This window comes from Salmo salar, chromosome ssa12 (assembly GCF_905237065.1).
Source record: "Salmo salar chromosome ssa12, Ssal_v3.1, whole genome shotgun sequence".
NCBI lineage: Eukaryota > Metazoa > Chordata > Actinopteri > Salmoniformes > Salmonidae > Salmo > Salmo salar.
Window position 1 is genome coordinate 9085001 of NC_059453.1, and position 12456 is coordinate 9097456.

Below are 12456 nucleotides of genomic sequence, written 5' to 3' on the forward strand. Positions count from 1 at the left end.
GAGTAGGTGCAAGGTTTCTAGGACGATGGTGTTGATGTGAGTCATAACCAGCCTTTCAAAGCACTTCATAATAACAGATGTGAGTGCTACAGGACGATAGTCATTTACGCAGGTTACCTTGGGGCTCTTGGGAACAGTTACAATGGTGGTCAGTTTGAAACGTGTTGTGATTACAGACTGGGACAAGGAGAGATTGAAAATGCCCTTGAAGACCCTTGCCAGCAGGTCTGTGCATGCTTTGAAAAACTTGGTATTCCGTCTGGCCCGGCAGCCTTGCTAGTTTTAACCTGTTTAAAAGTTTTACTTACGTTGGCCATGGAGAGTGAGATCAGAGTCGTCCGGAACAACAGGGGCTTTCACGCAAGACTCAGTGTTGTATTCATTGAAGCGAGCATAAAAGGCATTTAGCTCATATGGGAGTTCTACATCGCTGGGCAACTCATGGCTGGGTTTCCCTTTGTAAAACGTTATCGTCTGCAAGCCCTGCCACATACGATGAGCATCGGAGCCGGTGTACTAGGATTCCTCCTATATTGTCCTTCTGCATGTTTGATGTCGTAGCTTTCTTGTATGTGTCCATGTCCCGTTCCTTGTAAGTGGTAACTCTAGCCTTTAGCCCAGCGTGGATAGCCCCTTTAGCCCTGCCTGTAATCCATGGTTTTTAGTTTGGATACATTCTTATAGGCACTGTATGCACTTATTGAGGAAGCTCATGACTGTTGTGGTTGAATCCCGGAACATATCCCAGTCTGTACTAGCAAAACAGTCTTGTAGCCTCGTGTCTGCTTGGTCCGACCACTTCCATCCTAGATGTTTCTGTATATCTCATCGGACCATTTCCCCCAGACACAGATTAAGCCTAGGCCTGGACTGAGACGCATGCTGGATAGAGATTATATGCAGGGAACTGTCTCTATATGTTCCTAGTGTATTCATATCTCACACACCTGTCCTCTGTCCATGGGACAACCCCTGTGTGTGTACTGTGCTCGCTCATATAACCTCTGTACCTGGCCACTCTCCTTATGTTTATGTCCCCCTGCAGGCCTGGTGGGGAAGATGAATCCTAAAAACAAGGTTGACCTGACCACCCCTGAGCTCACCATCATCGTCGAGGTCATCAAGAGTGTGTGCTGCGTCAGCGTCGTCAGGGACTACACTCTCTACAGGAAGTACAACCTGCAGGAGGTCGCCAAGGAGGAGGGGCCTAAAGACAGGAAACAGGAAGAGGTCACCACAAACCAGGAAGAGATAAAGTCGAACCCGGAAGAGAAGGATGGGAAACGGGAAGAGATCAAGTCCAACCAGGAAGAGAATGATGGAAAGCAGGGAGATGTCAAGTCGAACCAGGAAGAGAAGGATGGGAAACGGGAAGAGATCAAGTCCAACCAGGAAGAGAAAGATGGAAAGCAGGAAGAGGGAAAGGATGCCCCAAAAACAGACAAGGAAGGAAATGGGGATGAAGAGGAGAAGAAGTAGATCCCTGTACCAGGAGGGAAAGAAGAAGAGGGAGGGGAATGAGGGAGGAAGTGAAATGGGACTGATAAACGACTCAAAGGCATCTCACAGTGCAGGTGATACAGTCAATGTGTTTTAGATAGCTTTACTGTAGAACAGGTCCCGTTCCTATTGTCCATTCCAAATGGGACACTAATCCCTACATAGTGCACTACTTTTGACCTGAGGCCTATGGGTCCCGGTCAAAAGTAGTGCACTATAAAGGGAATAGGTTGTCATAGGACCTCGTCAAAATGAGTACACTATAAAGGGAATAGGGTGCCATTTGGGACATAGCCCGTATGTTATTTTTTCCTTGTACCTCCAGCTGTATGGTGCATAGTTAACTAGTACCAGGGTTGGGGTCAATTCCATTTTCAATTCCAGACAATTCAGAAAGTACACTGAAATTCCATTTCTCTTCGATGTGTTTTCAATTAGGAACCTTTTGGAATTTGGGTTACTTTCTGAATTGACCCCAACCCTGACTACGACAAAATCCTTTGGTCCTCCATTTTGTATTGTCTCCAACATGTCCTCCTCATCACTGACAGTCCATTGGTCTCCTCTCCATCACCGAGCACTCACTGAAAGCTGATGGGTACATTTTAATTTCATTATATTTTAAAAAAATATTCATTTTTATTTTTTATCATAAAAAGGTGTCATACATTTTTTTCAAATATATATTTGTTGGTTTTCCAGAAATCCTGGTTGTAGGGTTCCAAGTTTCCTGCGTATTCCCTCTTTATTCAGGAAATCCTACATCTGGGATTTCTGTAAAACCAGGGAATTCATTGAAAGTTCACAGAATTTTTCAACCTTAGTCAGCCAACAGTCTTTCCTCTGTAAATGAATGTTAGAAGAATCTCTAGTCTTCTAAGTTGACCCAGTTCTTACAGGGCTGGTTTCCTGGACCCAGATGAAGCATAGTCATGGACTAAAACACTTTTTTTCATTGAGGATCTCCATTGACAGTGCTTCTTAGTCCAGGGGCCGTTATCTATCATGTGTCTCAGAGTAGGAGTGCTGATCTAGGATCAGGTCCCCCGTCCATATAATTGTATTTGTTATAATCTTAAAGACTGATCCTAGATCAGCTCTGAGACCATTGGTACGGCCCCAGGAATGTAGCCCTGATCTGAGTGCAGGACTCTCATATACTGTCCGATAATGGAGGTATACTGTAATATACCTTTTTGTTTTGTAGAACAGAGTAACTTCCCCAAAAAACTGCTCCTTGAAATAAAGTGTGATTTTTTTTTGTGTGTGTGTGTTTTTATATTCTCATTCTCCATCCACTTTGTTTTCAAAGTAACTCACTAGCTCGGTTTCCATCTAACTGATGAGAGATTTTCAATACCAATATTGTAAAATCAGCATAAAAATAATATGCAAATTTTCCCACGAGAGTGATGTTTCCATCAAACTGACTGTGATGACGTAGGGCACATAAAATATTTGTTTTTTTAGTGTTAAATTCCCACGTAGCGAATAAATCTGTTTCCATTGCATTTTCAACTCTTGATAGTTGTCTCACAAGATATGTTGCGTTGTCTAGCGAGTGATGAGATTTATGTACTAAAGAGAGAAATCATTTTTATTTGTCAAAAGGCAGGCGAGCATCGACGATCATGTCACCAGAATAAGACCCTCAATATTTATTGTAAAGGAGCATCACTTTTCACCACCCTGTGAAGTTCATATCTTATTTCATCTGTAGCCTAATAAACTGTTTTACCGACGAGTCGGAGGGGAGGATCACTCACCATGTCATCGCGTGACTCCAGGGTTACTTCCATATGATGGGTATTATATCTGTACGCAAAAGCCTTTTCACTGACACAAGAAGATCCCACCTTGTCCGGCGTATTTTGTTTTGTCGACATTTTGGAAAGTTTACCGAAAACACATTTTTGTTTCCGTCAGGCCTGTCATGAGATGTTTACTTAACTCAGATAAAAAATAATAATTAAACGTTGGGTGGAAACCTGCTTCTACATCTGCATTGCTTGCTGTTTGGGGTTTTAGGCTGGGTTTCTGTACAGCACTTTGAGATATCAGCTGATATAAGAAGGGCTAAATAAATTGATTTGATTTGACTTATTCCAATTTCATTTTGATGTTTGCCATTACTGCTCTGTAACACAAGGTGGCGCTGTATTGCACTGTAAACCCAGCCAGTAGCACAGGTGACCAAATCCTCTTCATATAGAGAGCTACTGACAGAGCAGGCTTTTGCTCCAGACCTATTTTTAATTTTTTTACCCCATTTGTTTTAGTAGTTACGGTCTTGTCCCATCGCTGCAACTCCCGTACGGCGAAGGTCGAGAGCCGTGCGTCCTCTGAAACAACCCAGTCAATCCGCACTGCTTCTTGACAAAATGGCAGTTTAACCCGGAAGCCAGCCGCACCAATGTGTCGGAGGATACACCATAACCTGGGAACCGCGTCAGCGTGCACTCGAGAGGCCCTGCTCCAGACCTATTTTACACAACACACCTGGTTCAGCTTATCAAGGTTCTGAGTATCAGGTGTCACAGTAGGGCTGCAACAAAACCTTGCTACTGGTGTGTATCTCTGGCCACTCCGACTCCTGGGTCCAATTCATTAGGGGCACACCGTAGCTAAACATTTTGCAACGGGGAAAAGGAGTATTATTGGGCTAGTGCAGGTAGTCCCTCCCTGTTTTTATACCTGTTATTGACCAAAGTAACTATTCACTGCAAAGCAGCTGAAGATGGCCAGGTTCAGTACATCAGCCATCGGTCTCTTCATAACTCTCCTTAATGAGCAGGTTAGGATCATTGTCTGAACACTCACCATCTCAGGAGTGTTAGAATGCTTCCCTAATGGCACCCTATTCCCTATATACTGCCCTACTTTTGACCAGAGCCCTATTCCCTATATACTGCCCTACTTTGGACCAGGGTGCATAGGATAGGGAATAGGGTGCCACTTGAGTGTAATTTGAGCAACAACTCATTGACTTCCATTATGGATCTGTAGGCAGAGTGAAATGACTGTAAGACAGACAGACAGAGACAGGGGAGATGGCTTGTACTAATTGGCTCATAGACTTCCAGTGATATTGACAGACAAACGGATAGGTGAGACAGGTTGTCAATGTGGAGACAGAGGCTTCCATTAGAATAGAACAGAATATTTTCATATTGAATTCTGTCTTCCATTTAGGAGGAGCTGCACTTAGGAACAGCTGACTCATTTCTAGAGCTAATTTAGAACACCTCTCTCTCTCCCCCCTCTCTTTCTCTGCCTCCCGCCCCGTCTCTCTCCCCCCCCCTCTCTCTCTCTCCCACCCCGTCTCTCTCTCTCTTTCTCTCTCTGCCTCCCGCCCCGTCTCTCTCCCTCCCCCCTCTCTCTCTCTCCCACCCCGTCTCTCTCCCTCCCCCCTCTCTCTCTCTCCCCCTCTCTTTCTCTGCCTCCCTCTCTCTCTTTCTCTCTCTGCCTCCCGCCCCGTCTCTCTCCCTCCCCTCTCTCTCTCTCTCTCTCCCACCCCGTCTCCCTCCCTCTCTCCCCCCCTCTCTCATTTGTATGCCATATTGACCTCTCTCACACACACATCTCCCCAAAGTGGCAGTTTTCACTCTCCCTTATTAAAGCTAATTACCTGGGCAGGGAGTGTTTCTAGCGACCCCGTCGATCGTTAGTCCCGACAGCCGGTGCGTTCCGTTCCTCCTCGTTGGAAAATTAGCTGCTACCGGCTCGTCTCAAGCTCCCCGGTTTGACATTTTACTGGACAAGGTGAGAATCTCAACAGCGCCCGAGTAGAGGATGATTGGAGCGTTTTAAAGCCTAGAAATACAACGGCCATTAAAATTATACCCCATTAGATATCTAATGTCATAATGACCAATTTACAGAATATGAGTCATCGGAATACGGTCTGCCTGTTAGTCTATCCTGACCTACACCTGATGGGAAGGAATTAACCAGTTAATACTGTTAGAATAATATGGTAATTAGGTAACATAAAATGATTCCTCCATCAGGCTACAGGGGATAAACATTGTCGCCATTTGAAGCGGTTAAAGCCTACAATATTATCCATGAATTCAGTTTGTACTTGGTCGTCTCTTAAGAAAACTCACAGGAGTCTCACACACCCTCTTCCTGTCTCTGTTGTTTTAATTGGCCCTCTGGTCCTCTCTAATTGCTCTGTGTTTCTCTGTGGGACCTGAGCCCCCTGCCACTCAGACCTGAGACTCACACATCCGTCACTCAGGATTGTCCGAAACCCCTCTCGTTTGAGTGGAAAGGTCAGAGGCCCCGGAAACAATGGAACATACAGTACACATACACACACACACATACTTCTACACACACACACACACTCCTACACACACACACACTCATGTGCACGTTGTCCCTGAGGACATGGGGATTATCATCGACTAGCGTAGCCCTATGCCTGTGTTCCAAATGGGACCTTATTCCCTATATAGAGCCCTCTGGGCCCTGCTCAATAGTAGTGCCCTACCTAGGGTATAGTGTTGCCATTTGGGAGCAAGGCATATCTGACCTTCACCGTCAGACGCTAACTTATCTGTCTCCTGGGCCTCCTTCCAGACATCTGGCCCTGACACACACACACACACACACGTACTCTGCATGTAGGCATCACACTGTGCTGAAGAGTTAGCTCGCTAATTATTGAGTTCTGCCATTCAATTCAGCATTTAAAGGATGTCAGACTGCTGCTACAGAGGTCAGAGTTCAACAGGATGTTAGACTGCTGCTACAGAGGTCAGAGTTCAACAGGATGTTAGACTGCTGCTACAGAGGTCAGAGTTGAACAGGACGTCAGTCAGACTGCTGCTACAAAGGTCAGAGTTCAACAGGACGTCAGTTAGACTGCTGCTACAAAGGTCAGAGTTCAACAGGACGTTAGACTGCTGCTACAGAGGTCAGAGTTAAACAGGACGTCAGTTAGACTGCTGCTACAGAGGTCAGAGTTCAACAGGACGTTAGACTGCTGATACAGAGGTCAGAGTTGAACAGGATGTTAGACTGCTGCTACAGAGGTCAGAGTTGAACAGGACGTCAGTTAGACTGCTGCTACAGAGGTCAGAGTTGAACAGGAAGAAGTGATATTTCAGGGTGTGATTCTCTAGACTGTTGTGTGCTAAGTGGTTTTGTGATTCTCATGCCACACACACTTTCCCCTTCCCACAGTCACGACATATACACACACACACACACACACTTCCTGAACTCCTCTCTGTGTCACTCACCACAGGTAATATAAAGTCCCACTTGTTATTCACACCTTGTTGGGAGATGTAGTTACATCCATTTACTGCTAAGATTACCCCATAATGACTCTCCCCCTTCCCTCTGTATGGGTGCGAGCGTGTATGTGTGTGTACGGTGTGTAGTGTGAATGAGTCTTATAATGAGAAACTCTTATCATCACTCAGCAGCCTGTCAGCTGAATGCTATTAGCTGTAACCACGGCAACACAGCAAAACACAGCAGGTAGAGCTGTCTCAAGTGGCCCGTGTTGACTCTGAGCACCCATTGGTCCCCTCGGACCCCAAAGCTTCCTGTGGGAATGGAAGTCATCAGACTGATGGAACCCAATCCCCCCTACATAGTGCACTACTTCAGACCAGGGCCCATAGGGAATAGGGTGCACTACTTCAGACCAGGGCCCATAGGGAATAGGGTGCACTACTTCAGACCAGGGCCCATAGGGAATAGGGTGCTATTTGGGCCCTAGATATGGAGTAGTTTGAGATGTGATTGGAGGAGATTATGAACCAGGAAGGGAATGGAAATGGGAAGATGTGTTTTTATAATGATGTGTTAATTAGTGATGAGAAATTAGATTTAACACCTGACTCAGGGTAATCAGTCAATGTTACTCAGTATTTATTACTGTTAGGGGAGAGAGAGAGAGAGTAGTATGAATTAAAGAGACAAAGTGAGAGAAGAGGAGGAAAGGGGGAGACTGACAGATTGAGAAAGAGGGAGAGAGGGACTCTGGTCTGGACTAAATGACCTTGACAGCAGTGTTCTAGTTCTTTGTTGTTCTGCTGTCGGCGGTTCTACATGGCTGATTACCATACCGCTACAGAGGTCACATGACTAACTGGACTCTGGAGGACAGGTGGGCTCTAAAGCAGCAGACATATTAAAATGGTAATGTCTGAGGAGGGGATGAGGGGAGAGGATGAGGGGAGAGGAGGGGAGAGGAGAGGGCGAGAGGACGAGAGGGGAGGGGAGAGGGCGAGAGGACGGAGGGGAGAGGAGGGGAGAGGAGGTGAGAGGAGAGGAGGGGAGAGGATGGGAGGGGAGATTGAGGAGGGCTAGTCTGTTGTGGTGTGAACTGTGGAGAGAGAATGAAAGAGACAGGAAGAAGTAGAAGAGGGGAGGAAGAAGCTGCTTCAGAGTATTGAGATATGTCCCATGTCTGCTTCAGAGTATTGAGATATGCCCCATCATGTCTGCTTCAGAGTATTGAGATATGTCCCATCATGTCTGCTTCAGAGTATTGAGATATGTCCCATCATGTCTGCTTCAGAGTATTGAGATATGTCCCATGTCTGCTTCAGAGTATTGAGATATGCCCCATCATGTCTGCTTCAGAGTATTGAAATATGCCCCATGTCTGATTCAGAGTATTGAGATATGTCCCATCATGTCTGCTTCAGAGTATTGAGATATGTCCCATGTCTGCTTCAGAGTATTGAGATATGCCCCATCATGTCTGCTTCAGAGTATTGAAATATGCCCCATGTCTGATTCAGAGTATTGAGATATGTCCCATCATGTCTGCTTCAGAGTATTGAGATATGTCCCATCATGTCTGATTCAGAGTATTGAGATATGTCCCATCATGTCTGCTTCAGAGTATTGAGATATGTCCCATCATGTCTGATTCAGAGTATTGAGATATGTCCCATGTCTGCTTCAGAGTATTGAGATATGCCCCATCATGTCTGCTTCAGAGTATTGAAATATGCCCCATGTCTGATTCAGAGTATTGAGATATGTCCCATCATGTCTGCTTCAGAGTATTGAGATATGTCCCATCATGTCTGCTTCAGAGTATTGAGATATGTCCCATGTCTGCTTCAGAGTATTGAGATATGCCCCATCATGTCTGATTCAGAGTATTGAGATATGCCCCATCATGTCTGCTTCAGAGTATTGAGATATGTCCCATCATGTCTGATTCAGAGTATTGAGATATGTCCCATGTCTGCTTCAGAGTATTGAGATATGCCCCATCATGTCTGCTTCAGAGTATTGAGATATGTCCCATCATGTCTGCTTCAGAGTATTGAGATATGTCCCATCATGTCTACTTCAGAGTATTGAGATATGTCCCATCATGTCTGCTTTAGAGTATTGAGATATGTCCCATCATGTCTGCTTCAGAGTATTGAGATATGCCCCATCATGTCTGCTTCAGAGTATTGAGATATGTCCCATCATGTCTGATTCAGAGTATTGAGATATGTCCCATCATGTCTGATTCAGAGTATTGAGATATGCCCCATCATGTCTGCTTCAGAGTATTGAGATATGTCCCATCATGTCTGCTTCAGAGTATTGAGATATGTCCCATCATGTCTGCTTCAGAGTATTGAGATATGTCCCATCATGTCTGCTTCAGAGTATTGAGATATGTCCCATCATGTCTGCTTCAGAGTATTGAGATATGTCCCATCATGTCTGCTTCAGAGTATTGAGATATGCCCCATCATGTCTGCTTCAGAGTATTGAGATATGTCCCATCATGTCTGATTCAGAGTATTGAGATATGTCCCATCATGTCTGCTTCAGAGTATTGAGATATGTCCCATCATGTCTGATTCAGAGTATTGAGATATGTCCCATAATGTCTGCTTCAGAGTATTGAGATATGTCCCATCATGTCTGCTTCAGAGTATTGGGATATGTCCCATCATGTCTGCTTCAGAGTATTGAGATATGTCCCATCATGTCTGATTCAGAGTATTGAGATATGTCCCATCATGTCTGCTTCAGAGTATTGAGATATGTCCCATCATGTCTGCTTCAGAGTATTGAGATATGTCCCATCATGTCTGCTTCAGAGTATTGAGATATGTCCCATCATGTCTGCTTCCAGTGAATGGATCAGATAGACGTTTCCAATATGGCTGCTTTCTGCGGCGTCATCTTCTGCTTTCCCCTTTCCAAGTTACCCTCTCTAAAGCAGCACATCAAACTATATAGATTAAACACACACACACACACACACACACACACACACACACACACACACACACACACACACACACACACACACACACACACACACACACACACACACACACAGATAGCATGTTAACACAACTCAAAAGTGATACAAAAAATGTTGAAAGGAGGAACATGAATAGTGATTATATATGAAAACTTCAAAGAGAAGCAGCTGCAATGGTTGATGATCTAGACAGAAGGGCTCTCCAACACACACACACACACACACACACACACACACACACACACACACACACACACACACACACACACACACACACACACACACACTGCACCATGCAGCATTAACAGGATTTGAGAAGGTATTGAACATGGAGAGAGGGGGCGAGAAAGAGAGAGAGAGAGGAGAGAGGGAGGGGGGTGAAAGAGAGAGGGGGTGAGAGAGAGAGAGAGAGAGAGAGAGAGAGAGAGATATGAATGAAGCTGTTAAATACAACATCAAACACAGGGTAAGCCCAGCAGGGGGTCTTCTGTCAGTCTGACGTCCTTTCTACTGAGGGTCTGTCTGGTGTGTGTGTTGGTGGCGGGGCCCCCCTGCAGAACGGAGAAGGCCTTCGTTGCTCCTCCATATCGCTGCAGCGTGATGACATCACAACACGGAAACAAGAGAGGGAGGGAGGGAGGGAGGGAGGGGTGGGATGAGAAAGAGAGGAGGAGAGAGAGAAGGGCTGATAACCAAGACAACGACACAAAGATGGCGACAGATTCCACTGCGGGACGCCAACAGGAGTCCAGATTAACAGATCGTCCTGCGGAGTACCAGAACCGTGTCCGTTACAACGGGACGACGACCGGCCTGACACCACGACACGACCACCACCGACCCATCATCGCCACGGTAAGAATCACCATTTACTGTATTACTGCCACCGCCTTCCCACCTTCCGTATGCCAACGGAACCTCCAAACAACAAAGCCCGTTGTGCCGTAACATCTCCCCGCGTCGTCGTCGTCGTCGTCGTCCGACCCGTTTGTTGTCGTGTTCGTCTTCTAATCTAATAACAGTTATTTTTTTTCTTCTCTTTCTTTCGCTCCTTTCATCCTGGTCCTTATGTCCCTCCAGAAGCCCTTTATCGACATCAAAGGAAGCACATCAATTGGTTTGACTGCCAGGAGAGTCTCCAGGAAAAAGACCTCGTAGCAAAGATCACCACACGCTTTCCTGACGCATTTATTTACATCTTCGCCTTGCTGGGGTTTTTCTCCCCATTCTGCTCCATCCTGCTCCATCTCTACCCTCCATCCCCTTTCATCCCATCCTTTCGTCCATTCATCTCTACCCTCCATCTCCTTCCACCCCATCCGCTCTTCCTTGGCTGCGGAATGCCTCAGAACTCTCCACCATTGTTTTACTAACCCACGACGTTCCGATTCCACATTCTCATTCCCCAATCACATAGAACTCCTTTGTAGATTGTTATAGAGAGGAAATATTTCCCATTTCTAAACTAGGTTAAATGTAGAGTTCTTTTTTCTCTACTGGGCAGTAGGTAGAGTCCCTATGACTGTTGATGACAATACGTGAAACAATATTTGAATAAGCAGCAGGAGGTAAATCTTTTAATCCAGTGTGGCTAATCCAGCCTTGCAGCAGGAGGAGGAGGAGGCCATTTTGGTCTCTCTATATTCACACTGTCTCAATACACATCAGTAGGAAGCCATGACAGACTTGCTGACACTCCTCTTTATGGGCCCAAGCCGGGCTGAAAAAGAACAGGGGATGAATGAATGGGTTTATACACCTCTCAGACGTTGTGGTTTCTATGCTTTTTTTTCTTTACGTTTTTTTCTTTTTCTGGTTATTACTCGGTAATGAGCCTGTGTGGAGCTCTGAGAAGAGAGAGACATATCTCAGCCTTTCTCTCGTTAGCTGTTAGGGTTGTCTGTGTGCTATAGAACCCACAGAATACTGATGATAGCTACAATTCTACTATCTCAAGACAATAAACCAACAAGTCGTGCTCGTCTCCTTAGTTTGATGCTTCGTGACTCTTAACACACATTGTGGGCTGTTTAGCTACGAACCAACCCTCTCCAAACAGCCGTCCTCCATGGCTGTTTAGCTACGACCCAACCCTCTCCAAACAGCCGTCCTCCATGGCTGTTTAGCTACGTCCCAACCCTCTCCAAACAGCCGTCCTCCATGGCTGTTTAGCTACGAACCAACCCTCTCCAAACAGCCGTCCTCCATGGCTGTTTAGCTACGACCCAACCCTCTCCAAACAGCCGTCCTCCATGGCTGTTTAGCTACGAACCAACCCTCTCCAAACAGCCGTCCTCCATGGCTGTTTAGCTACGACCCAACCCTCTCCAAACAGCCGTCCTCCATGGCTGTTTAGCTACGAACCAACCCTCTCCAAACAGCCGTCCTCCATGGCTGTTTAGCTACGAACCAACCCTCTCCAAACAGCCGTCCTCCATGGTTGCGTCCCAAATGGCGCCCTATTCCCTACGTAGTGCACTACCACCCTATTGGCTCTGGTAAAAAATAGTGCACTACACACTCAGTGTACAAAACATTAGGAACACCTTCCTAATATTGAGTTGCACAACCCCCTTTGCCCTCAGAACAGCCTCAAGTCGTCGGAGCATGGACTCTACAAGGTGTCGAAAGCGTTTCCGCAGGGATGCTGGCCCATGTTGACTCCAATGCTTCCTACAGTTGTGTCAAGTTGGCTGGATGTT

The 12456-nt window shown here is 45.9% G+C and overlaps 1 protein-coding gene across 2 annotated transcripts in view; it reads left to right on the plus strand.

The window, feature by feature from the left end:
• thumpd1 (THUMP domain containing 1) overlaps positions 1 to 2759 on the plus strand; it is a 42157-nt gene extending 39398 nt beyond the window's left edge. For both annotated transcript variants that reach the window (XM_014130116.2, XM_045690646.1), the window contains exon 6: positions 1046 to 2759. In XM_014130116.2, the coding sequence (XP_013985591.2) occupies positions 1046 to 1479 (434 nt within the window). In that variant the 3' untranslated portion in view covers positions 1480 to 2759. The remainder of the gene's footprint in view (positions 1 to 1045) is intronic.
• Positions 2760 to 12456: the final 9697 nt, after the last annotated feature.